General features: G+C 41.0%; 1 protein-coding gene across 1 annotated transcript; it reads left to right on the top strand.

Annotated features, from left to right (window-relative positions):
* The first annotated feature begins 389 nt into the window (after positions 1-389).
* IL17D (interleukin 17D) lies at positions 390-22,719 on the top strand. Its single transcript, XM_089508217.1, has 3 exons — positions 390-440; positions 4,901-5,196; positions 21,241-22,719. Exons 1-3 carry the CDS (start codon positions 426-428, stop codon positions 21,560-21,562), a joined length of 633 nt encoding a protein of 210 aa, XP_089364343.1. The 5' UTR covers positions 390-425; the 3' UTR covers positions 21,563-22,719.
* The last annotated feature ends 997 nt before the right edge of the window (positions 22,720-23,716 follow it).

Raw genomic sequence — 23,716 nt, 5'->3', positions numbered from 1 at the left:
ATTGTTTATGCATTTTCTTGTAGCCTGCCTTGATCCTTTCGGAAAGGCGGGATATAAATAAATAAATATATTATTATTATTATTATTATTATTACCATTATCATCATTATTATGATTATTTTTTTTTCTTGGCAAGATTCGTTCAAAGGGGTTTTGCCATTGCCTTGCCCTGAGGCTGAGAGAGTGTGACCTCTCTGGGATCTTTTGGGGGGGTCTCTTCTGGGACCTGCTCAGGGTCTCCTGCATCATCTCCAACTAAGCCAGCCCTCCCCAGCCCAGGAAAGGCTTGGAGGAGCCCCAGCTTCCAGGGGCTCCCTTCCAACTCTCCTCCCCTCCTCTCATCCAAGGAAGGAGAGACCTCAGCCTCGCCTCCAAACAGCCCTCCTCTGCAGCCTCACTCTCAGCATCGCCTCTCCAAGGACGCCATGCAGCCCTCCAAGGTAAGGCAGGACCAGCACCAGCACCAGGACCAGGCTGGCTAGGAGGAAGGGAGGGAGAGAGAGGGAGGGGGTCCTCCTTTTCCCGGACGCGTCCTCCACCCCAGCCTTCCTGCCCAGCAGCTCCTCCACTTGGAGCATCACTCAGCTGCATGGCTTTATATTTCTTTATATAAGTCTTTTCAGCTTTTCTTTGGCCATGTCCTGCATTGCATAGGTGGCTATGATAGTCAGGGTGACCGCGTCCTCCTTTTCCCGGACGCGCCCTCCATTGCAGCCTTGCTGCCCAGGAGGAATCCGAGAAGGTCCTCCATTTGGAGCATCATTGAGATGCATGGCTTTACATTTCTATATGATGAGTGTTTTGAGGTTTTATTTAGGCATCATGCCCTCCCTTTATTATAGCCAGGGTGACCAGGCGTCCTCCTTTTCCCGGGCGTCCTCCTCCCTTCCAGCCTCCTACCCAGGAGGGATCCCAAAAAGGTCCTCCAAGCATGGATTTACCATTCTATGAACCAAGCTTTTCTTTGGTCATATCCTACATGAGAAAGGTGGCCATATAGTCAGGGTGACCAGACGCCCTCCTTTTCCAGGACATGTCCTCCCTTCCAGCCTGCTGCCCAGGAGGAATCCCAGAAGGTTCTCCTTTTGGAGCAGGACTGAGAAGCACGGGTTGATATTTTTAGGGGTCTTTTCAGCTTTTCTTTGGTCATGTCCTCTATTATGTAGGTGGCTATAGAGTTAGGGTCCTCCTTTTCCTGGACATGCCCTCCCTTCCAGCCTCCTGCCCAGGAGGAATTCCAAAAGGTCCTCCATTCTGAGCAGGACTAAAAAGCATGGATTTATATTTCTGTCATGAATGTTTTGAGCTCTTATTTGGTCATGTCCCTACATTTCTGCCCCTACATTTTCTGGTGCCTTGTTGTTGTTGTTTGCAAAGGGAAACAACAGCCTGGTGTAGTGGTTTGAGCACTGGTCTACAACTCTGGAGTTGTTGTGTGCCTCCATGTCATTTTTTGAGTTATGGCGACCTTAAGACTTATGGTAGAGAGCCATTGTGGTTTGGTTTGGTTTGGTTTGGTTTGGTTTGAGCCTTGGCCTATGACTCTTGGAGACCAGGGTTCCTATCCCAGCTCAGCCATGGAAATTCCCTTGGGTAAGTCACACTCTCACAGCCTCAGAGGATGGCCATGGCAAAATCCTTCTGAAGAAACTTGTCAAGAAAACCCCTATGACAGGGTCACCGCCTTAGGGCTGTCATAAATAGGAAACAACTTGGAGGCAGCCAACCTCTTTCTTTCAATTAATCTCAAAGGTGCTACAAGATCTCTCTACATGCTGATTCTACAGACTAACATGGCTATATCTTTGAATTCTACCACTGAGGGTTGTGATGGTTGAAAGAGTTAATCTTTTCCAGCTGTGCTTATTTAAGGGATACAAGAGGAGCTGAACCATTTTGGTTACTTAGAGGTTCCTGGTGGTTAGACAGTGCCAATATGGAACCTAGCACTTGGGCATAAATTGCCAACCACCTCTATTTATCCAGGTAAATATTGGGTTGGCTCTCAATGCCATCATACTTGCAGTTAAATCAGTAAGGCTTAAATTGGCTAGTATTACCACCTACCTTCTTCCACCCCAACTGCTGGGGTTCTGGAGTCATAATTCAAATGGAACATTTTGACACAATGATCTCTTGAACATGTTGTCGAATCCAATCCTATATGCCAACTACAGCCAGCTCTCCTTTTCTCTGATTCTTTATCCATGGACTGAAGCATACATATCTTGAAAATATTATATGTATATTTCACACACACACACAATCTGCCACTTTATATAAGGGGTACCATTTTACTACACCGCTGTATTTAATGGGACTTGAGCATCCAAAGATTTTGGTATCCATGGGGGTTCCTGGAACCAAACCCCAGTAGATACCAAGGGCCCACTGTATAGAGCTTGACTGAGGGAGCACTGTGAGTTATAATTTTAAAAAATCATTTTGTGAAGCTCTGTGCTGAATGCGTTTTGAATCTGATATCTAACAGTACCCTAGGAGTGCATTTGGGAATTCCCATCACCAGGGAAAATTTGTATGATTAACTCTAATGGGAGTGCACCTTCTCCATTTCATTGGAGATCAGTGCTCATAAGGATGATTATGGAACCATAGAGGTAATAATAATAATAATAATAATAATAATAATAATAATAATAATAATTTGTTTTATTTATATACCGCTATTCCAAAGATCATAGCGGTAAACAGCAAGTAAGCTAATTAGCAAGTAAGCTAATTTGCCCCCAACAGTCTGGGTACTCATTTTAGCACCCTCTGAAGGATGCAAGCCTGAGTTGAGCTTGGGCCCTTTTGCTGGTCTTGAACTCGCAACCTTGTGGTTTTGAGTGAATGGCTGCAGTACAGGCATTTAACCACTGCGCCACCAGGGCTCCTATTAGAGAGAGGTAGGGACCCCAAGAACCATATAGTCCACCATTGCGCAGGAAAACACCTGAGATAACATTGGACCTCTTTTTAAAGACCTCCATGTTTTTAAATCTGGAAGGTACACCACTTTTTGAGGTGGTCAGTTTTACTGTCATAGAACTCTTAACTAGAGGAAGTCTTTCCTAATATTTACTCAGAATTTCCTTTTTGGGGGTGAGGGGTAATTTGTCTCTGGATTTTATCACACGGGAGGAATTTCTCTTAATTTCGAATGAAAAGAAAGTGGGGCCAGAACGCATTTATGTGAATTCACTAGTTCAGTGAATTTACGTGAATGCAAATTGCATTCTAACTGGCTTCCCATTGCCCAAAAATACCTTGCCATTGCCCAAATTTGCATGTGGTAGTCTATAATGCAATAATGTGAAACCCCATGATTGCGCTCAGACTGACTTCCCATTGCCTGAATTTGCGTGTGGTAGTCTATCACGCAATAACGTAAAACCCCATGATTGCGTTCCGATTGCCATTGGATTATACTTCCAATTTCCCTTGTCTGATAAATTCCTCTATTACTGTCCTTGTAGTAAAGCATGGTATTTATCTGAAGAATTATAAGGACACTTACAATTTTGTTAACTGTCCCCAAGTTGATCACGATTCCTGGCAACCCTCTGGATGAGATATCTCCAAGAATCGCTATCTTATACTGCTGTGCTCAGATCCTGTAAACCTACAATAGATGGCTTTAAAATAGATATATCAGCTGCTACTTCTGCAGTGCTTAGACCCAAGAGCACAATTTTATTAAAAGAACAGAATATGAACACATTAAATTTCCAAGAACACATATAAATACTAACCTGTCTAATAGTGGTTATGGTTTACTTGGCCTAGTTTATATCCAACATTATCGTGTTGTTTGGATCGTTTACACAGGACAATATCACACAATGGGTTTTGCAGCTCCAATCCGAAGTCACTCCTGGTCCAACCATGCGAATTCACGTTAAAACATGATAGATAATCACACATGATTGCTTTCTATGGGGTGTAGTTCCGAGCCAGATCCAAAGACAATACAAAGTCACTCCTGATGTAGGTGAATTCAGTAGCAAGCGAATTCACAAAAATTGTTTCCAAGTTCACTTCGATTTCAATCCGAATTGGTCTGGTATGGATGCTGCATGAAGGGTTGGATAGACCGAGGACACATTTGGATGTTGCATGAAGGGATAGCATGAATGACAGGGAGGACACTTTGGGATGTGGCTGTATGTATACTCGAGACCACACATGGCGGAAGTTGCGGGCATTGCTAAATTGTTGAAATAGAGTAAATAGTTAAAAAATAGAATAAAATAGAAGGGAAGAAGAAATGTGAAGCAATCATTCACGTGACGCTAGCATTCACGTGAAATTGGAACCAGGAAGTGGCCCCCTTCTTCACCCCGGAAGTGCAAATGTTCACGATGCGTTCAGAGCCCCACTGAGCATGCACAAGGGTGCCAATTCAAATTGGTGACTCCGCATGGTATGTACTGGTGTGATAATTTATTTTGCACTCACTTTGCTTTGCCTCAGGAGTGACCACAATTCCACTCTTCACGTGAAATAATTAATTACATGAATTACCTTGGATTCAAATTGACTCTGCTTCCCCTTCCCTTCAGATTTGCTTTGGATTTCAGTTCAAATTTCACATGTGATAAACTCCGCAGACAGATCTTCATCAGTCAATACGATGATGTTATTGTGTGCCTTAAAGTCATTTCCGTCTTATGACTTATGAGATGAAACCCACTGGATGACCTTGGGCAAGTCGCACTCTCTCAGCCTCAGGGAAAGTCAATGGCAAACCTCCTCTGAAACCATGAAAATGCCATAAAAGGTTCACCTTAGGGTTGCCATAAGTCAGAAATGACTTGACGATACACAACCCACATACACATATGGAAACATACACTTATTGAAGCATCCTGTCCATGTCTTCTTCAATTCATTATAGGTTTGGATGTTGGCTTGGCTTCTCTTGTATTGGTTGCCTTTCCCTGGTTTAGAGACCATCAAGGTAAACAAGCGCCCCACGAGGACTCGAACCTGTGCTGACCGACCTGAGGAGCTCCTAGAACAGCTGTATGGAAGACTCACAGCTGGCATGCTCAGTGCTTTCCATCATACTTTGCAGCTGGAGCCTCTGGAGAAGGATCACAACATAAGCTGTCCAGCAGGGGGAAGGCCAACTACAGACAAGAAGTATCGACTCCCCATCAATCTCAACAGTGTCTCCCCTTGGTCATACAGGTAACTTGAACTCTTAGTTTACTCCTTCCCTTTTAATTTTTTTAGTACCGTATATACTCGACTGTAAGTCAACCTCATGTATAAGTCAAGGGCAAATTTTGGGGCCAAATTATGGATTTTGCTATGACCCATGGATAAGTTGAGGGTAGAACTTAGGACATATAGCAACGGATCTAAAGAATGAAGCAAAGTAAAACAGTGTCAAAGAACTTACAAAATTCCAGCAGACATAACTCTTTGTGCTTACTCTGGATGGATGAGAGAGTAGAGGAAGTCAGTGCTTCCAGGCAGATTGTACTCTTGCTTTTCACCAGGGTATGGTTCCTTCTTTTAAATAAGAGGTAAGATACAATATTTACATTGGCCCATGGATTTGGGGATGGGGGGGTGGGGGTCAGTTTTTGACCTAAATTTCTAGGCTTATACATGAGTATATACAGTAATTTGATCCATTGTATTTTCTTCCTGCCTTCCAGTCAGTACCATTAAGGATGCATCTACACCACATGATTAATGCAGTTTGACACCACTTTAATAGCCGTGGCCCAATGCTATGGAAATCTGGGATCTGTAGTTTTGTGAGATATTTAGCCTTCTCTGTCAGAGAGCTCTGATGGAGCCATGTTACTTCAACCAGCATGGCAACAGGCCAAGACTACAGAAGGTAGAAGTGGCTATGTTCTTTCTGACACGTTTAAAGCACTCCAGAAAGCTATGCCATATCCTTGCAGCCTCCATTTTGGTGACTGGAACTGGTGACTGGAAAGTCACTTCAGTTGGCTTTTGGGCTGTTCTGAGAAGTGAAGAACGAAAGGAGTCAAAGTCCCACGTGCTGCATGATGTCCCAAAAGTTTTATTTCTTAAAAAATCCAACAAGTTTCAACCTTATCGCCAATTGGCTTTCTTGAATGGCTAGCATCAGAAATTTCTGGACTTGCAGTCTGCACTCTCAATCAAAGGAGTTTATCACACTGGGGCTGATTTCAACATTAAAGAGAGATTAAAGCGCATTTAGAGCATCCCACAAACGAAGCGGAACTGGTGAGTAATTGCGCAAATGATTATCATGCAATTGAGCAAATAAAGTGATATCGGAAATGCATTGTTGCTGAAATCCCGAAAGTAAAAGGATGCACATTAATGCTTCTTTGTGACCACTTTAATGGCGGGTTTTGTGTGTCATCATGTGAAATTGTTATGCGTAGTTACGTGATTTTCCCAGGATATTCACAAAGTAAACTCCTGATCTCCTTCGTGTGATAAACTCTACAGTGGACCTTCTGAGTTTCAGAAAGAAAGACCATCACATAGCATGTGGGATTTTGTCTCTTTTCTACTGTGAATATGTACTTTCTAGGTTTTTTGTTCTGTTCCTGTTCTGGGAAGTGCATTGGCAATGTGCAACCTAAGTTAAAAAGGGCAGTGATATAGTGGTTGTAGTTGTGACTCTCATAATCTTTGTTCTGGTCTTATTAGTACTGGCTCTGGAGGTAGAAGGGGAAAGTGAAGCATACACGTAGCTACCATAGTGCCGCTGCTTTTTTATTAGAGCAATTAAAAAACGAACTAATTTTTTTCCTTCTAACATCACATGTAGTAAAGCCTATTGTTTAAAAAGCAGATTAAGATGCTATGTCACGGATGAACAAGAGAGGAGGTGATCTGTTCTGCTGCTCCCCAGCAATTATTTATAAAGCAGTCTTTATTTTTAGTACAGTTTTAAAATATGGTAAAGTTCTATATTAAACACACAAGAGGGGAAAAAAGACCTCAAAACAAATGCATTCAATCTGGGATGTTTCCTAATTTAGAAAAGATCAGTTCTTTCCTAAAATATTGTGAATAAACAGCAGTATTACAGACATAATGTACCTTGAACAGGAAATGCAAATATTGGCTTTTTAATGGCCACTAAGGAACATTTTACTTTGTGGCTTGCCTTATGTTTGGTTCAGCTTAAAAACAAAACAAAATGCCGAAATAAAAATAACATTTTCTCAGTATATAATTTATAAAAACGACAAATCAGATGCTAATGTTCTGTGCAGGAATTCCACAGATGTTGACATGCCAAAAATATACTTTGCCTCACTAGGTCCAATTTATTCCACTATTGCAAGATCAGCAATGTTGCAAGTTCCAGTGTTGAGAGAACAGTAGAATCCAGTGGGGTGCAGTTTTTCCTCCCCATTGCAGCCTGCTGTGAAACCCAAACCACCTGTTCCAGAGGGCTGTGAAACTACTTGGAGCTAGTTTGCAGGAGGTTTTGAGGGCTGCAGAGGTTAGGAAAACCAAAGGAACTTCTCACATGTTGACAGAATCACCTATGGCTGATGTCATTGCCCTTCTTTAGGAATTTGGGGAAACTATAATAATCAAAAAGTAAGGAAGACGGAGCCAGTGGCATAGTGGTTTGAGTGATGAACCAGGGTTCAATTCCCAGCTTGGCCATGAAACCCAGGAAATGGATTCAGGGAATGAAGTACAAAAGGAACAAATAAGGAAAGAGGTGAATATGGGAAGAGAGGGCAGGAAGGGATCAGGGACAGGTAGAACTGACGGGTTGAGGTGGTGGACAATGCTATGAACTTGTACATCTTTCGATGACTAGATCCTGTGAATATCAGAGAGGCAAACCCTGTAACATGTAGAACTGTTTGGTCATGGAAACCCACTGGATGACTTTGGGCAAGTCACACTTTCTCAGACTCAGGGAAGGCAATGGTAAACCTCCTCTGAACAAATCTTGCCAAGAAAACTCCATGATAAGTTCACCTTAGGGTCACCATAAGTAGGAAATGACTTGAATGCAAACAACAACAATGACAACAACAAGGAGGAGAACACACTAGCCTCATCTCTTTCATCACCACTCACCATGTGGCACTTTCCATGTGAAGAAAAGTGTCTCCTACATTTAATCAGGAACTCAGAAAATTCAGGATGGAAAGCTATCACGGAAGGGGTGAGCCATCACATATATTGATTGTAATTGTTTCTTAAAACCTGGATAGAATTATCTTAATATCTACTAAGAGGGGAAGAGCTCCCTTTGGCATGATCTCTGCTTCCTTTTGAGACTTGTACTCTGTTCTATCACACAGTCTTTCTTCTGTCCAGTTGTGTGTCCCCAGATTTCCAGCTGTGGTCTTTGCCTGACTTTGTTCCCTTCTCCATGGGCCTCTTCAGCTTCCTCTTCATCTCCTTGTTGACTAGTTCCCCAGTTTTTCTTTATAACATCATCTCCAGATGTCATTGACCCGATCTGTTTTGGATTCCAGATTATTAATCATGATGATGGCAAATAAATCCAGACCTAAATGCTTCCCCCTGGACAACCAACCACTGTTTGTTAAGTGATCATTTATCATTGCTCTTTGTTTACAGTCTTATAGTTCATGTAGATAGATTCCTATCACAGGCAACTGAAGTGTTTCATTGGAGAAATTCAAGGCATCTGTTGAGGTCTACATATGGGATAGTCATGATGAGCCAGGTCTGACATAAGCCTTTGGATCTGTAGTCTAAGAGCAACATGTGTTACTTCTATTAGAGTCCACAGGAGTGTGTCATTCAATGTGTTGGTATGAAATTTAGTTTTTCTTGTCTAAAAGAAACAGAGCCGTGCAAAGGAGCTGAGAAGCAGATGATATAGTCCTCTTGGAGGTACGTTCCATCAGACAACATAACATAAGGATACTGTGCAACTTAGACAATGAGGAAATTGAAAAAGTTAAAGAGTTTCCATACCTTGGATCAAACACTGATCAGAATGGAGAATGCAGTCAAGAAATCAGAAGAAGACTAGGAATGGGAAGGACAGCTATAAAAGAACTAGACAAGATCATAAAGAGTAAAGATATACAACTGAGTGAGTTAGAATCATCCAAGCCACAGTATTCCCCATCACCACGTATGAATATGAGAGCTGGACAGTGAAGAAAGCAGATAAGAAAATCAATTTATTTGAGATGTGGTGCTGGGGAAGAGTGCCTGGTATAACGTGGACAGCCAGAAAGACAACCAAATGGGTCCTTGAACAGATCAAGCCTGAAATCTCCCTGGAAGCCAAGATGAGCAAACAGAGGTTGTCATACTTTGGTCATATAATGAAAAGGCAGGACTCATTAGAAATAATAATAATAATAATAATAATAATAATAATGATGATGAATAATAATTTTTATTTTTACCCCGCCTTTCCATAAAAATGATCAAGGTGGCTTACAAGGAATTAAAACATTACAGTACAGGATAAAAACAATTACAATATGAAAATTAAAAACATTACTACAAGGACAATAGAAAAGACAATAATGGTGATAGAAAAAGTAGAGGGTAGTAGAAAAAGGAAGACCTCATGCCAGATGGATAGACTCAATCATGGAGGTCATGGGCCTGAAATTACTGGACCTAAGCAGAGCAGTAGAGGACAAGGGGTCTTGGAGATGTCTCATCCACATGGTCACCAAGAGCTGGGGTTGACTTGAGGGCAGTTAATAAACAACAACCTTGTTAAGTGTTACCTTCAAGTAGCAGGCTAACACTTCTTGAAGAATACTAAGCTTCTACGCAGAGATGGGCAACCTGTGGCCCTTCAGAGGTTGTCAGCCTGTATCTCCCATCAGCTCTAGCCAGTATGGCCCAATAGTAAAGTATGCTAGGAGTTTCAGTCCAGTATCAGAAGCAGCCTGCCCCTGGATTTAGATCTTCTGGTAGAAGGGCAAAGTAACCGTGTGCCATTCTCATGCTGAAATAATCATTTGGTAACAATGAAAATTTATCCTGAATTCCATATGTTCAGCGTTTACAAAGATCTGTAGATATACTTTGGGACATGTAAAATGTCACACTTTTAAAAAGGAAAATCATCTGTGGAAAGTAACTCTACATTCATAACCCTTTCTTCCTCTCTAGTGGAAATTCCCATTCCTTGAATTGCATATGCAGTAGTGTGGACTTTGGGAAATTTACTTGTTTGGAGAACAGCTCTCAGTATTTGCTAGCTAAGAGTGGACAAGTTGGTTTGGGGATTCTGGGAGGTGTAGTACAGAAATGTTCTTCAGCAGCACTACAAATAATGTCCTTATGATCTGGATTTGCATATTGATCCAAAGCATCTTTACTCAAGATTTAGCATCTTTGCTAATAATCTTTACTCAAGATATGTGACTTATTCCTGATCAGTATGTCTGAAATTGCAGGATCTAAGTGAGGTCCTGTTCAATGTATCAGACATCATTCTAGATGCCATTCCAAGTAGCTACTTTCAACTAGCCATTTTGGGTCCTGGGGAGATGGAACTTTGCTCCTAAACTGGTCCTTAAACTGGTCCATTATGTTGCAGTCATAATGGTGGCCTAAGGGAACGCAGGATACTTCCTTAGGCAAATATGTAAAAATTACATCCATCAGCGTAACCCAAGGATCTCACCAGTATTATGTCCCAAAAGAATTCTAGCCTGTTTTCCCCTCCTGTGAAATTAGACCTTAATTTGTTTACAGAGAAGGTTCAAAATGCTAGAAATATCTACTTGAAAGGAATAATTTATTTAAACTAATATAGATGTATCAAATAAGTGAGTCATGTTATAGGAGAAAGTAAAAATATTAGGGTGCTCACTTGAGGGGAATGTCCTCTATCTGAAACAAGGTAAGTAGTTAAAGTAATTTATCTTTTAGAATATATATTTTGAAAGCCTAACACATTTAGGCTTTATTAAGAGAGGTTAGGAAGTGTTAAGGGAATTTGGAGATTCAGTTTAAGACTTCCCTTTTTATTTAAAGACTCTCAAGAGAGACAGCAACATTTAAATCTGTCAGCCTTGTTAACACTGTTATTTTTTCAGCCCTTGTCAGATGGTTCCCAAATTGCTGCGGCTGCTTTTGCGTTCTTCTCCCAGAATAAATATTTTTAATGACTAATTCCAGACATACTGAATGGAATCCAAGTTGTAGGAAACTTGTGCAGACTGCAGCCATCTTGAATCACTATTAATTCACTTCTCGCACTCCAAGCAACAAAACATTTATGGACTGAATCAGGTATAATTTCGTTAACAGCAACAGCAAGTGCAACTGGATAGCCTCTTGGGACTCTGCTCTGTTTGCTGAAATGTTTGCATTTCAGGAATCTAAAAGGTTGTCAGTTCTCTTTAGCTTTTTATACATGCAGATAGGAAAGTTAGGGTTAATGTGTTTAATAGCTTGAAATCTAAAACATGCAGTCCAAACACAGAAAGTGAGATTTTATTATGTTGATTATAAATTTCTCTTTAAACTTAATGGATGACTGTCTTACCTGGATGAAGCTGAACGTGAAAGCCTTACCTGGATGAAACTGATAAATGTCATTCATGTTTTATTGAACCAGGTCTCTTTTTGAGATTTGAGGGGGGGGGGGGAGTAACAGCTGCATTAATCTTTGAAATACCATTTCCCACCAACCTCACCAAAGAATGTTCCTTTGCTTAAGCTCTCGTAACTATACTTTATAATTTCATTTCCTCATTTCTTCCCTCACCTTTTAAAGTTTACCATTTCTCAGCTGGATTCTACTAAAATCCCTGGGTTAGGGCCTTCAAAATCCAGTTTCATAGGATGGATGAGGAGTCTCTATGAGGTGTCAGATTTAAAAAAAACAAACTAGAAAAGGATAGACATACTCTCCTTTTCAGCACGGAACAAACGTCGATAAGCCGTGCTGATGTTTATCTTGCTCGACACGTTTTGGGAGGACCCTTTTTCAAGAGCTGTTTTTCCCCCCTCTCTTTTTGTGGACAGAGTTTCAATGCAGAAGAAAATGGTTCAGGAGGCTCTGAAAATATGCCTCCACAGTACCAAGGGGCCATTAGGGGGCATTTAGGGGCAAAAATTGTGGAGTGTTTGTGCAGTGGGATATGTGTGGCAGGTGGGTGTGGCTCCCAAGGTCTTCTAAGGGGCTAATGCACCCCTTTAGCATCCTACTGCCCACCTCGATTTGAAGAATGTAAACTTCTTTTGGGGGCTACCTTTTTACCAAAATCAAGGGTATCTGGGGTCCTCCAGTCAAATGGTAGTGTAGCTCTAAACTTCACCTATCCATGATATCTAACTCTGTCCAGCTACGATTTCCTCCTGGTTTAAAATGAATGCATCTATGTTATTTAATAGCTTAAAGATTTAAACTTAGGATGTTATTTTTAAAAAGTGATCCTTTGGCCTTAGTCCAATATCCCATAAATATCCACAGACACAGGTCTATGCTGCACTGAGCCATTTACCCTCCCACCAACTTACTGAAAAACTCCTGAAGCTGCCCTGCACAGCCATCCTGGGCTTCATGGCAAGCAGGCAGGATCAGATAAGCATTTGGCTATGTTTCCAGAGCCAGACATAGAATGATCATCACAGCAGTGCTGAGTCTCCAGGGAAATCCTGCCAGATCTCCACACTGATGTCATCATTTGACATCTAGATCTCAGATGTAGCCAGACGTTTTTCCTAGGACTCATCCCCACATACTATTTAACCTGGTTCGCAATTTTCTTTCCCATCAGATCAATGAATCGATTCCACGCAAGCGTCATTCCCACTATGAAACAGGATCTTTTTAATCCTCATTGTTTTCGGGGGTTTTCCAGGGACAATTATCATCCTCACTAGAATCTGCGCCTCTCGATCCGTTCCATTTTTGTCATTGGTGAAGCGGCCAGGCATCATTTCAGTGACATAGCCATGCCTAATTCCAGCGACACGAGAAGATCCTTTGTGGTGCCCCCACTCCCCAAATACTTTCCCTGTTTCCAATCCCTTTTTTCGTGGTCTGCCGACAAGGGTCTTTACTGTATAGGAAATCCCTTGCCCAATTAGGTGCCTTAACAGGATGGGAGATCGCATTACCAATTAAGTAAATAAATAAAAAACCAAAAACACATCAGATCCCCTTACCGCACACAACAGATTCCTTCCAAAAGCAAAGTAAAGCAAAATAACAACAACAACAACAACAACAACAACAACAACTTCTTACAGTGGAGAAAGGATCATGGCCAGATTAAGAAGGAATCAATCAGTGTCATGCACTGCTTTTCTGGTTTTAAAAAAACCTGTGGGTGCATATTTCAAAACAATATAGCCTAGAATATATTGGAATATATTGGAATATAGCCTAATTTTTAATCCCCTTAAAATGTCAACAAAACATTTTAGTCCCAAAAAGTAACAAGAAGAAGTAATGAATAATTGTTGCTTGTTTGATGGGGAAATGTAATGATGTTATGTTATTTAAAAAGGAAGGTGGTTGTGCCTTCATTACACTAGAAGGCAACATGTTACAAGGAAGGTGTTTCTCATAATACATTACTACTCCAAAGCTCTGCTTAAGATCACATCCTATCATCACAAATCAGAAATTTTCTCTGGGCCTATCTAGAAATGTTAACACTGATCCTGAAGATATTTGAGTAGACATAAATCCAATTGCAAAGTTAGGCCTACTTCCAACTGAAAGAACTAAAAGCCAAAGTACTGTGTACTGTGTAGCCGTGCAATTCCTTACTCCCCATAGTCTCATCATTATCTTCTTCTCCTTAAGAAAAAGCCCTAGTAAAAACAGGAATCTTCAGTCAAGACTGGTAAAGAAGACAAGGTGTGCTGTTTTTCCCTTTCCCATCTCATTTTCTGCTCCACTTCTACCCCACAAAGGCCTTTTCTTGTAAGGGTAGGACATCCCAAAAGAAAGAGAGAAAATCAGTTACAGTCAACATACAGCTCTGAGTTACAACTAAGCTTGACCAGGCTGGGGCAAAAATGATTCACTTCCATGTAAACATCGTTTGGATTGGAAATTTAAATTTATGTGAAGTGAGGCCCTCAAATCAAATAAACTGTTCAGTTCTGATTTCCATTATCACAGAAGAAGCAGTTGAGAGCAAATAATGTGTTGTAGTGAAATCATTGTTTCCCAGCTATAAACTATACGCCTTCTCCCTTATAAGTCTGAAACTTGGCATTATGTTTGCTTATTGTCCATGTTTTGTCTAGTGAGTATTTTATATATTAAGATGGTGCTTATTTTTCAAATAATAATGCTGGATTTGCTAAGGCTCCATGTGATGCTGCCTGCAAGCCAAGCTTACGTGCCAATAGTAAAAGCCAAAAATGTACTTTTGCACTGTAAAAGCATCCGAGTGTTGGGATGAGCACCATATGAAGTGCAAACCAGCCTTGATTCATTGGTGGCTTTGTTCAGTAATATTAGCCTGGATATGTTTTGCCATCAGTTCCTCATATCTTTGTTTGCTATATCTATAGTCCAGAGAGACGTGTGATTACTGTCAGTTAAGAAGTAGAATGGGTGCAATTAAAACTAATGACTATGAAGTAAGGATCGTGTTGGTGCACTAAACTCACAGGCACACTTTCTCTGGAGTCAGGCAACAATGGGAAAGGAAACCATACAAAATTACTGGCTCTTAGTAAACTATTCCTCCATTGATTTACTTCCTTCACAGCCTCTGATTTTTTTCCACCTATTGCCACCAACTATACTGGTGTAGTTATGTCAGTATATGGTATCCATACGATTCTGGCCAAATCAATAAATAGTTGTGGTTGCACAGGGCTATGTCATAGGAAGAAGTGTTTTCTAAAGCAATGGATGCTCCAGGGTTTTTGGACTTCAACTGGCCGAAGCCCCAGACAGCTTGACCAGTTCTCAAGGATTCTGGAAGCTGAAGTCCTAAATGTCTGGATGGACAAAGATTGAGAGCCACTGATCCAAAAAAGAGCCAGGGCACCTTTTCCCACCAAGGGCTGCATTTTGTCAGCAGCAGAGTTTGAAATAGTGGGCATGTTGGCTAGGAGTGATGGTTTGTAGAAGAGGTACGGTACTCCAAAAGTGTGGCTACTCCAGGCTTTACGGGGGATAATCTGTTGGGGTACATGTTGGCCAAAACCAGCAGTAAGCAGAGCAGAGCCAAAGCCAAAAATGACTCTGCTACCAACATAATCCCCTTCCCACTTTCCCAGCTAAGCAGTTTGCTTTCATCCTCATCCTGCCAACATCCTAACAAGTGCTTAATTTTCCTTCCCTTTGCTTTTAAGTGCTAGCCATGAGCATTGCACCTGAATTGATATTAGGAAACATTAAATCTGAGGTTGTAACCATGGTTTGCTGTTAGTTTACACATAGACTGACATAAATATAGGTATAACATCAGGCTTGGTTAGCTCTGTAAAGCAGAGATTAGAGATGAATTTGTGATCACTGTGTCCATGTTGTGGTTCAAGAATGCACCCAGCCTCTTATTTAGTTGAGAAGAGAAGGATGCCCTTAGAATATATTGGTAGATATTTGACAGCTGCTGATAAAATTGTGAAAATAATTATACCAGTTGAGTTTCTGTCTGTCATGCAGTTTTTAGACCCAACAGAAAAGTGCCAGCCCCATTTGAATGGGAAGGGGGCAATAAAATCTCTCCTCTTTTTGTGTTTTTATTCATTTGCATTATTATCAGACTGTATTAAATTGTGAGCCTGTAAAGCAGGAGTGCCTTTCACAAAGCATTCTAGAAAACTTTCTTAACAAATCTAGGGATATGGATTTAGGAGTAGCAGAAAATCAGAATTTGGAAACCCTGTAATTTTTGATTACAGCTCCCAGAATTCTGAGCAGATATGATGGCAAATGATACAGGGAATTGTTGCTAAAGAAAAAGTATTCCGAACTCAACATTACTGAGACTACTTGTTGTAATAGAAATTGTGCATGGTAATGGAACAATTTTTTTTTCTAAAGGGGTGTATTTCTGACAGGCAGGCTTCATAGTACAAAGCAAATATGCACCCTCTTTCCCATATGGGCATGAACTGCAGATCTTTGGATCGAATAGTACTTTACTTGAAGCCAAGGGTCACTTTCAGCCTTTTTACAGAGCAGCCATCCCCTGCTGGCCCACAGTGTAGATCATTCCACAGAACTTGGCTCTGAAGTACACCTAATTCTTTCCAGTCTGCCATTGTTAGAGAATATGTGCAAAAGAAAGGAAAGATCAGTTGTCTTAATTTTTTTTCAAATTAAAACAAGATCTTCCTCTTGTCTTCCTGACTTCTAACAGAAAAATATTGGATGTGAAGTCGAAGGTTTCCCCAGCAGACAATGGATTATTAATTAAATAGGCACCCTGAGGCCTTGCCATTCAACAACAGAATAATACACCGATTAACATGCAAATCGCTTCCTCTCAACCAACTGTATATATACCCCACTCACTTCCATGCCAGCATTCTCTGAAGATGCCAGCCATAACTGCTGCTGAAATGTCAGGAATAAACTCCTCTAGAACACGGCCTCATCGCCTGAAAAAACCACAAAAAACCTATAGAAAAATATCTATATAACCTTTGAGTTGGCAAATATCTTCTTTTATGGGCAGTCCTACCATAAGGCAGAGCGAGATGACTGCCTTCGGCAGCAGAGTTTGGCTGTTGCAGTGAATATCTGTTTAATTAATTGTTGGTGTAATTTTGTTTTGAAGGACGGGGAGAACTATTGTGGCATTTTCTGTTTTATGTCCCAAAATAACTTGGCTGTTCCTGGGCACTACACATTTTCACAGGTCAATAGGGGCAGCATTTGCTGCGCCTTCGGTAGCAAAATGTCTTGGCATGACTGCTTATGAATTAGGGAAGAACTGCCTATTTCTGATAGTTCTGCAGTTTTTCTTGACCCTCTTCTCTTCTTCTAACAGCAACTTCAGCAACAACAGAGGATGGGAACTGGGACACCTTTTAACTTTTTCCTGCCTCTGCATTTACCTGCTCTGATTCTGAACCATCATTCCATCCTTTTCTCTCTGATAGATGCAGTAGTCTCCATCTTTTCTCTCTTTGGGATAAAACACACCTGATGTAATGTAATTTTCACAAAATGGCTAGGAAAGTAATGGTTCAATCACCCCTTCTCTTCTTCCTTTTCTCCTATCCTACAATCACCCATCAGTCATCTGACTGATCTCGAGTTATTCACAGTTGCTTTACCCATTAAGGCATCCAAGGGAAAAGAATCTATATCTTTTCCACCCAGATTCAAAATGGGTGTTTTCTCTGCTGCTGAAATATGTAGAAGGTGTATGTTTGCATTATATTCTACTGCTGTTCAGGCCTATGCTTCTCAATGTTATGCACCATGTATGGGAACCATGCTCATTGAATTGATCCATCGATTTGGATCGCACACCGATTTACCTGTAAGTGGGAATGAGGCTTTCAATTTCAAGGGACTGTGTTTTCCCTGCACCTCTAACTCATAGCAATTTTAAAAGGGGAGACCAATTTTTCCTTATTAAAAGGAACTCTTGCTACAAAACTGACTTAATTTCAAGCTGCAGTCAAGTTGATTATGATGTCATGTGAAGACTGCCTGTGAAACCAGCCCAGGTAGTGGAGCAATGCCAGCATAAAAGGCTCATTTGAAAACAGCCCTTGCTTTCTGAGAGTATTTAAGAGTGGAGAGCTTTTCCCAGAGCAAAGCCAGCAAGCACTCAGTTAAAATTGCAGCAGGCTTAACACAGGATCTATACTGAAAACATCTGGGAACCAGAATAGATAACTCCCAAAAGACGTGCTTGTCTAGTTCACGGTGTACAGCTTTAAAGAAAAGCAAATATCCCTCTCAAGACTGTTACCATATACTGATGTACAGAGATGGATCCTGCCATTTTGATTCCTCCATTCAGTCCAAGGTGGTCCATTCTTCTGCCAACATCTTTGTACTTTGAAAAGAGAACAGGTGTGCTCCAGATAACTCAAGGATGACAGCTAAATGGAATTCTAAATATTATGGAAGCAAGCAACACTCATTTCTATCTTATTCTTGTTCTTTAAACCAAGGCAGATGAGAATAGATGATAAATCCTGCAAATCTACTCTTGGTTCTGGTTTAGATGCTTTTGATTCAGGACTGAGATCAGTTCAGCTTGCTTCACTGAACATGTCATCCATTTCTTGGAGATTAGCCCTGTATTTTCAACATTGGGCCCGAACAGACAGGCCAAAATAAAGCTGCTTTGGGCCACTTTGGAGGTATGCTGTTTAAATGCTGCATGTGTCCTACGAGGCCGGAAGCCTTGCTAAAGCCATACTCCAGTCCTAAGGACTATAGCACAGCTTTGGCGCAGCTTCTGGCCTCTTAAGATGTGTGTCTCATTTAAACAGCATACCTCCAAAGTGACCCGAAACAGCTTTATTTTGGCCTGTCTGTTTGGGTCCATTGAAACCCAGTCTTCTAAAACCCTTTTCAGGCTTCCCATTACAATTTGGGTTTGTAGAAAAGCAGTAACATAGTATAACTGAGGTAAGGGGAATTGGTCCTGTAGTTCAAGCGAGAGAGGCAGGCTCATTTTGCTGCTTGATGGTGAAGTGGCACTAGTCCCAGGGAAAAATTAGGGGAAAAATCATTTTTGTCCGTGTTTTCCTGAGTCATGATAAAATAAAATATTCCATAATTGATTTTCTTCCTTTTAATTTTTTTCTTGTTTCTTAGGGTTTTTTCCTCACCCCCCCCCTGGGTTTTTTCCAGGAAAAAAAATTGGGGGGGAAATGAGAAAAAAATTAAAAAGGAAGACAATCAATTATAGAATATTTTATTTTAGCATGATTCCGGAAAACAAAAATGTTTCCCCCCCCCTAATTTTTCCACAGTCCTTTACGTCTGGCACTCTTGCTTGAGCCATGGGCTGCTCTGGAGAAGGAGGAGAAGGAGACCTGAGTCTACATGGAAAAGTAAACATTACAACTCCCAAGCAGACCATAGTTGGACCAGCCAGCTGGTCCTCTTGTGCTCTCAACAGAAGTTGGATGTACATACCTTTTATCATGTAAAGCTTCTCTTTTTGACAGAGACTGATGAAAAAAGTGGTTCAAACCACTGTTAAAGGTTAGAAAAAGGGATAGCAACAACTTTAGCGACAATGGAAGCATGAACTCAGTGCAAAGAATATGTAGAGCTAGGGAAAGAATAGCTTCCACTGCAAAGTGTCCTAGGCAGAAGCATAACTTGGAAAACTCAGGGGATTATATGAATTGTCATCCACTTTAAAAAAAAAACTTTTCTGAGTTAAAAAGGGAGGGTGGGTTGTGCATTTTGGCCTAACACACAGGCCAGTCAGGGCATTGTAATATAAGGCAGAGTGATGTGGTTGCTTCCGAAAGTATATGGGGAGGCAAGAAGTGGTAATAAGATCATAGAATTGTATGAGTTGGAAAGGGTCCTACAGGCCATCAATTCTAACCCCTTGCTTAATGCAGGAAATCTAGGTAGAGGATCCCCAGCAGGGAGCTATCAATCTTTTTTGAAGACATGCAGAGAAAGAGACCCCACCATTAGTTTCAGTGTCAAACTTCGCTTACTGTCAAGTTCCTGCTAATATTCTATCAAAATCTACACTCCTATAGATCTGACTCTCTGGGGCAGCAGAGAACAAACTTGTGCCCTCCTGTTTGTGACAGCTGTTTATGTAGTCAAAAAGTGAATCATGTCACCCCTCCATCTTCTCTTCATCAAGTTCAACATGCTCAACTCTTTCAACTTTCAGATCTATCATCCTTGTTGCCCTTCTCTGAACTTGTGCCAACTTTTCTATATCCTTTAAATGAGGAGCCCAGAACTGGACACAGTACTTCAGATGAGACCTGACTAGTGCAGAATTGTTCTTGTGCCTTCGTTTCCAACTCATCCCAGGGTTTTCTTGGCAAGATTTGTTCAGAAGTTTTCCATTGCCTTCCCCTGAGGCTGAGAGTGTGCGACTTGCCCAGGGGTCACCCTGTGGATTTCATGGCTGAGCAGGAAATTGAACTCTGGTCTCTAGTGTTGTAGTTCAGCACTCAAACCACTATTCCTATTAATGCAGGCTAAAATATTATTTGCCTTCTTTGCTGCAGCATAATATTGCAGGGTCATGTTCCACTTATAAACAACAATAATACCAAAATCCTTTTCACACTTATTGCAGCTAAGCCAAGTATCCCCTGTCATGTACTTGGGCATTTGGCTTTTGTGGCCTAAATGTAGAATTTTTCATTTGTCTCTGTTTAATTAGCCAATTTTCCTAGTTTATCAAGGTCTTTTTGAATTTTGATCATATCTTCCAATATGTTACCTACCCCTCTCAGTTTTCTATCATTTACAAACTTGATCACGATTCACCTCAGTCATTGATAAACATATTGAAGAGTGTTGGTCCCAGGACAGAACCCAGCAGCATTCTGCTTGAGACTTTCTTCCAGTTTGAAACACAGCCATTGATGATGGTTTGCCAATCAATTATGGATCTGTCTGAAAGTGTTTCCCGCCATTCTATATTCATTCAATTTGCTAATCAAAATATCATGTAGGGCTTTATAAAATACTTTGCTGAAATTCAGATGAACAACATCTATGGCATTCCCATTATCTACTAAACTAGTGACCTGATTTGTGTAGGAGATTTGTATGTGTATCCAGTAGCTTGCCTTGTGCCTCCAAAGCCAGCCTCCAAAGAAACAGCAAGCGTAGGTTTCTGCTGCAGATCTGGTTATATTTGGTGTATAGAAAGCTGGATGGGTGGGTGGATATTTTGTCTTTTCCATCAGGCACCAAATGTCTTGTGACAGTCCTGCAACAAACTGAGCCAGATACATCCAACAGTTGTGAGAACTGGGCTGACCCTTCCACAAACCCTTGATTTGATTCATTGCTGAGGCTTAAACCCACTGCATGCCATTGGATAAACAAGGAAACTTGAACTTGGTGGTGTCAGAGGCTGATCTATTTAGGGAGCTGTCCAAAGTTTTTTCTTTAAAGTTTTCAAATAAGCATCTCAATTTTGAGAACCTTATGATTCCCACTCCTCCTGCTCCCTTTGCTTTCTTGGCATAGTAACAAAAACATTATATAATACAAAGCAACTGTCAACTTTGTTATAATATTGTCCAGCTGTTTTAAAATAAGGTGTGGAGTGCGGTAGAGCTATGGGAGAGAATATACAAACTGAGTCTTTTCTTTTTTCCCCCCCTTCGGCACAGGATCTCTTACGATCCGACGAGGTACCCAAAGTACATTCCTGAAGCCTACTGCCTGTGCAAGGGATGCCTTACTGGGGTTTATGGTGAAGAGAATTTCCACTTCCGGAGTACTCCAGTATTTATGCCGACTGTCATTTTACGCCGAACTACATCCTGCACTGGAGGCCGATATGTTTACACGGAGGATTATGTGACTATCCCTGTAGGTTGCACTTGTGTGCCAGAATATGAAAAGGAAGCTGAAGGAGTCAACTCCAGCATAGATAAACAAGCAATGAAATTGCTAGCAAACCACAATAGTGAAAAGCCGGCATCAGAATGAAGAACACTAAAGGAAGCCTGATGATATAGGTCAGGGCTGGACTAAGGATTTTTGCTGACTGAAGCAGAGGACAAGCCAGTGCCCTCCTAACCCTTTCCATGCATAAATGCCAAGTGGACTGCCAGTTGAATTTTACCTCTGCATTGGCAACAAGAGAGTGTTCTCCGTTGCATAAAAGAGCAGCAGGGCATTTTAAGGAACACAGGCTACGCCAGGCCATGGGACACACACAGCTCTGTCCTCTGTCCCTCAGTGTCTCTGGGCTGAGTCAGTCAGCTGCTTTACACTACCTAATGGGCCCCTGCTTTGCTGGTCTTTTAATCCCAGTTCCCTGGTTCAGAGAACTGTACAGCCTATTCCCACACATACCTGTATTGCAATGACAGATGCAGTTTGAAGCAAGAATCTGAGTGAAGGAGCAACCACAAAATGATTATGACACACATACAGTGTCATCTCAAATACGATCCCTTTCCATACATGCACATCAGCTGCAAGGTGTCAAGTTATGAGCATGTGATTCTGATGTATACAGTATGTGAACCAGCCCATAGAAGAAAAAGTGTATTTTGAAGATGCAAGTGTAAATTTGGAAGACATTGGTGATGGACAGGATCAAGCTATTATAAAATTAGTAAAATCTTAATGGAAATAATTCATATGAATTTTTAAAAATGCCTAGGTAATAGCCTTGAAGTTTTGTACCACCTGACATGTGTAAGAGAAGTTCACATTTTAATTTGTTTCATAAGCACAGGCTCAGAGTGCTATAGAATCATGGAATCATAGAGTTAGAAGAGACCCCAAGGGCCAGCCAGTCCAACCCCATTCTGCCATGCAGGAACTCCCAGTCAAAGCATCCTCAACAAATTATGTAATGGAGGTGTCCATCTACATTGTAGAAAGATATACTATAGATTAATGCTATGGAAAATCACCACCTTGAGTCCGTATATTGGGAGAAAGGCATTATTATCTCAGTTCAGTCCAGTCCCTTCTGAGCAGAGTCCTCTTTTAACCCAGACAGACATATTCAGGAGGGTCATTCATGTCACCTTACATTTTGGAGAGCTGGAAACACTGCAGGAAAGAGTAAGAAATTAATCCTTCTTTTCTAGAGAGGCAGAGGCTTTGAGGAGGGATAGACAAGTCTCATACATTACTGGCAAGGAATGTAAGAACATGTGACCCTCGAGATGTTATTGGCTTGCATCACGCCTTATCACTACCTGTGCTAGCCAATTTCAAGGGGCTACAGAGAAGCACCAATATATGCTAAATCTATACCCTCTGAAGCATGTTTGGAAGTGCAGCCTTGCATATGGAAATGCTCAGTGGAAATCAGGGCCAGTTCATACATTGTACAAGTGCCAAGTGTACTTCACACTTCCTCACTAGTGTTTCCAGCTGTATGGCTCCTAAATGGTGAAGAGCAGATGGCTATCTCCAAACAGTTGGTAGTATGTAATGGCTACATTTTTAGTGGGGTGGTGGTGGCATCCTTAGTTTTGGTTATTATACTGTGACCAATAGTACAGAGATGCATGATTCCACGTGAGTTTGCAGTGCTTTGGATTGTTGCACTGTATGCAACAGCAATGTGAATTGTGCTTCATAGTCATGTAAATTGGCTGTATCACTTTATTACTAAGGGCAAGGCAGAGCCACCGAGAGAGTAAGGGAAGGTGAAGGCAATGAAAATGAACCAGAAAACATTTCTCCAAGAAGTGCTGATAAAATTAACAACTAAGACCTCTAATGGTATAAATCTTCATGGATAGCAGCCCACTTCATCAGATGCATGAAAAATCAAGAAGTGCTTTTTGTCTTTCCATTTTTTAACATTATGAATATATTACTTCTGCATTGGCAAGGGGAAAACTGTTATTTCAAAAGCAGCAGCACCCCAACCATAGCATCAGCACAATGCAAAGGAATACCAATTCACCTGTGAACAAACCAAACAAGAATGGTAGTAATTTACTTAAAAAGTTTTCCAAAGTACTTTATTGCTGATGTTATTCAGGGGTAAACTGCTGTTCTTTCAAAAGTTGGAGCTTCAAAATCGCAGATTTATACCTCAGGTCTTAGTGTGCAAAAAGCAAAACATGATGGTTTGTATAACTATCCCAAATCACAGATACAAAGCAGAAT

Source organism: Sceloporus occidentalis, unplaced genomic scaffold (genome assembly GCF_023333645.1).
Source record: "Sceloporus occidentalis isolate IW3139 unplaced genomic scaffold, rSceOcc1.0.p SCAF_2, whole genome shotgun sequence".
Taxonomy (NCBI): Eukaryota; Metazoa; Chordata; class Lepidosauria; order Squamata; family Phrynosomatidae; genus Sceloporus; species Sceloporus occidentalis.
This window is presented reverse-complemented; position numbering and strand designations above follow the sequence as displayed.